The 2,978-nt window shown below is 39.1% G+C and overlaps 1 protein-coding gene across 1 annotated transcript in view; it reads right to left on the minus strand.

Annotated features, from left to right (window-relative positions):
* Window positions 1-1,611: 1,611 nt before the first annotated feature.
* LOC106310875 (F-box/kelch-repeat protein At2g44700-like) overlaps window positions 1,612-2,978 on the minus strand; it is a 3,792-nt gene continuing 2,425 nt past the window's right edge. The window contains exon 2 of the mRNA XM_013748112.1: window positions 1,612-2,643. Within this exon, the coding sequence (XP_013603566.1) occupies window positions 1,735-2,643 (909 nt within the window). The 3' untranslated portion in view covers window positions 1,612-1,734. The remainder of the gene's footprint in view (window positions 2,644-2,978) is intronic.

A 2,978-nucleotide genomic window follows, 5' to 3' on the forward strand; every position in this document is an offset into this window, starting at 1 on the left:
ATAAAAATATTAAAATAATATATCAATACTAATAATAGTTTCAATTACAAGAAAAAAGGATAATATTTACGCTAAAATATAAATTTCGGGTTTTCGGACCGGCCCTAGCCCAAATGGGCTTAAGCCCAAAATATCCAAAGCCCAAATGGGCTTAGCCCGAAAGGCCCAATTTTTTTTGGGCTTATAAAGCGAAGCCCAAGCCCGGTAATTTTTAGGGCTGGGCGGGCTCGGGCTACGGGCTTCGGCCCTAATTGACATGTTTATATGGTAGACCGATGAGCAGGAAGCAATCAACAAACAAGGAGAGTATTAAAAGAGCAATTGTTCATAAGTCATAACTCTTAATGAAGCATGTCAAATATATGTAATAGTAATGTGTATAACTCACTCCTAAAAACTAGTTTAAGAGTGCATGATCATTCTCTTTCACATAAGGTATCTTTTGGTGTTAGCTTGAGATTGGTTGAACCACTGATGAGTTGTAGGAGCTCCTCTACAACGACCAGCCATAATACTTTCTGGAAGACAAGGGATAAAAAACAATCTCTATAATCAAATAAAACATAGGTATTCTTCTTGATCTGAAATAGAAAAAAATACAAGGTGATTTTAGTTAAATCTAAAACAATAGCACGGATAAGTCTTGCGTATGCCTTGGTTGTGAGAAGCAGGAACGTCTTGCGCAGATTGAACCGCATCAGTAAATGAACCAAAGCATGTAATCGGATGTATTCAAGCTTCTTCTATTTAATCATCTTTGTTAATGTTTTTCTCTTCAGTGAATTAAATTAGTGAGTTCTTGGCTGGTAACTGCAGTTGTGCAGACAAATGTGAATGTATGCATTCAGACAAAGGTCCATGGAACAACCCTGACATCTTCAAACTACCTAAACATCTTCACGGCATGTTCTGTTGGTAAAAACGGCGGTACAAGATGGATTCCAATTTCGCTGGAAGGTTGAAGAATCACAGGTTTGTGTAGTTTTTGGTTTTTGGACTCTTTTTCAAAAAGGTTTCATCTTTCATGTTAATCAGAGTTGGACACCCTTTTTATATTAGATTTTATTTGTCTAAACTTCTGAAGCTGAGACTTGGATTGACATCTAGCAAACTCGAACAAATGTGATTCACTTGAGGTGAGTTATTCTATTACTCAACTATTTTAATGGCTAGATCACACGTTAATTTAAAATGTGATTAGGTTATTTTATTATTCAACATTGTTATTCTAGTCAAACTTATTACTCTGCGTATCACTTTGAACAGTGTTTAATTATTTTGATTTTGTTTCATAAATAATATTTTCACTATTCAAGATAAAATTTATTGTCATTTGAAATTTGTAACCAATTACAAAATCTTGTATTTTTTTTTGTTGGATGAACATTTTTTAGTTAATGTTACTCAAGATAAAATTTCATAAAATTTGTATTTTCTTAAATTTCATAAGTACTTAATTACACTTTATTAGTTTGCTATTCTAGTCACATGTATGTGTTTTTTTCCGGGGCACAGTCTAGCGGTAGTAAGCAAGAGCTCAAGAATCGAATATGAACTACTGCTGAAAATATAGAGGACAAGTCCATGTATATGACAATCAGACTACTTAAAACATAGAAGTAGGAATGTCAAGGGTGACAAAAGCACATGTGCATAGTTTACAAGGCTGAAACTATGACAAAGTAGTTCATAAGGACATTCTATCTATAAGCCACGAGGGATACTTTATTCTTTTTAATCTGAAACAGAGAGACAATGATGAAACCTATAGCCACGAAGGACACTCCCCAGAAGTTGAGACGCTTCAGCCATCCCATCAACTCCTTCTTCTTTCCTCTCCAAAGCAATCATTCTACACCAAACCTCTTTCATTTCACCACTCACACCAACCTCCTCATCTTCCCACAAGAAGGCCAACTTTCCGTAATACTCCGCCATCGCAACAGACCGAACCTTTTTGAGATGACTCAAACCACTAACCACTCTCCGTAGCCTCATCTCGTAGTCATACCACATCAACCCAAACCTAGCGTAATAAACGTAGAGCACATTGTTCATCACACAAGCACCCGTTCTCCACAACCATTTATCCTTAGTAGCCAAACCTAAACTCTCACAAGACCCGTCAATAGGATCGTAGCACCTAGCATTGCCAGAAACACGTAACGCACAAACTTTCCTGTTCCACGACACAGTTGGGGCCGAACTCCACCACCAGCCTTGATCCTCAGGAACCGGCGCTAGTTCCGATGTCAGCGTCTTCACGTCAAATGACTCCACGTGCATCTCGTCGGCGTCTCTATAGATCCCGATCACGTACACCTTGCTTCCGACTACACCCACGCTTCTGCATACCCTATCAGCTCTCGAGCTAGGTCCTTGGCGAAACGTCCCGGTTCTTGAATCAAGAATCCACATGGCTGACGAAGGATAGAACGATCCACAGATAAAGAATATCTCCGGGCCTATGGCGACGACGCAGGGTTCTTGCTCGGTCTGAGAAGGAAACGCGAGGTCGATGGAGACGAAGCGATTCTTCTCTGTCGTCGGGTTGTTATTCTCGGCTCTTCGGAGAGTGAATTGCGCACCCGTTTTCCCGACGAAGCAGATGAAGAGTGAGTCTTTGCGGAGGAGAGAGCGAATCTTGTGTGTAAAAATGAAGCAATAAGAAACAAGATGGTGGGTTAAGGTCTCAAGACAATGGAGATACCACTACAAGGGACAAACATGCATGGTTGGTTAAGGTCTCAAGACAATGGAGATGCCACTACAAGGGACAAGCATGCATGGTGGGTTAAGGTCTCAAAACAATGGGTTATTAGTTTATCATATCTCATCTACCATTTACCATACTTGTAACCACTATATATATGAGATGTTCTCATAAGCAAATCAATCAAGTGAATAAGATTATCTTTCTTTACTCTCTCTCTCTCTCTCTCTCTCTTGTTCTTCACTATGTTCTTTAATTTCTAACA

Source organism: Brassica oleracea, chromosome C8 (genome assembly GCF_000695525.1).
Source record: "Brassica oleracea var. oleracea cultivar TO1000 chromosome C8, BOL, whole genome shotgun sequence".
In the NCBI taxonomy this organism is placed as follows: Eukaryota; Viridiplantae; Streptophyta; class Magnoliopsida; order Brassicales; family Brassicaceae; genus Brassica; species Brassica oleracea.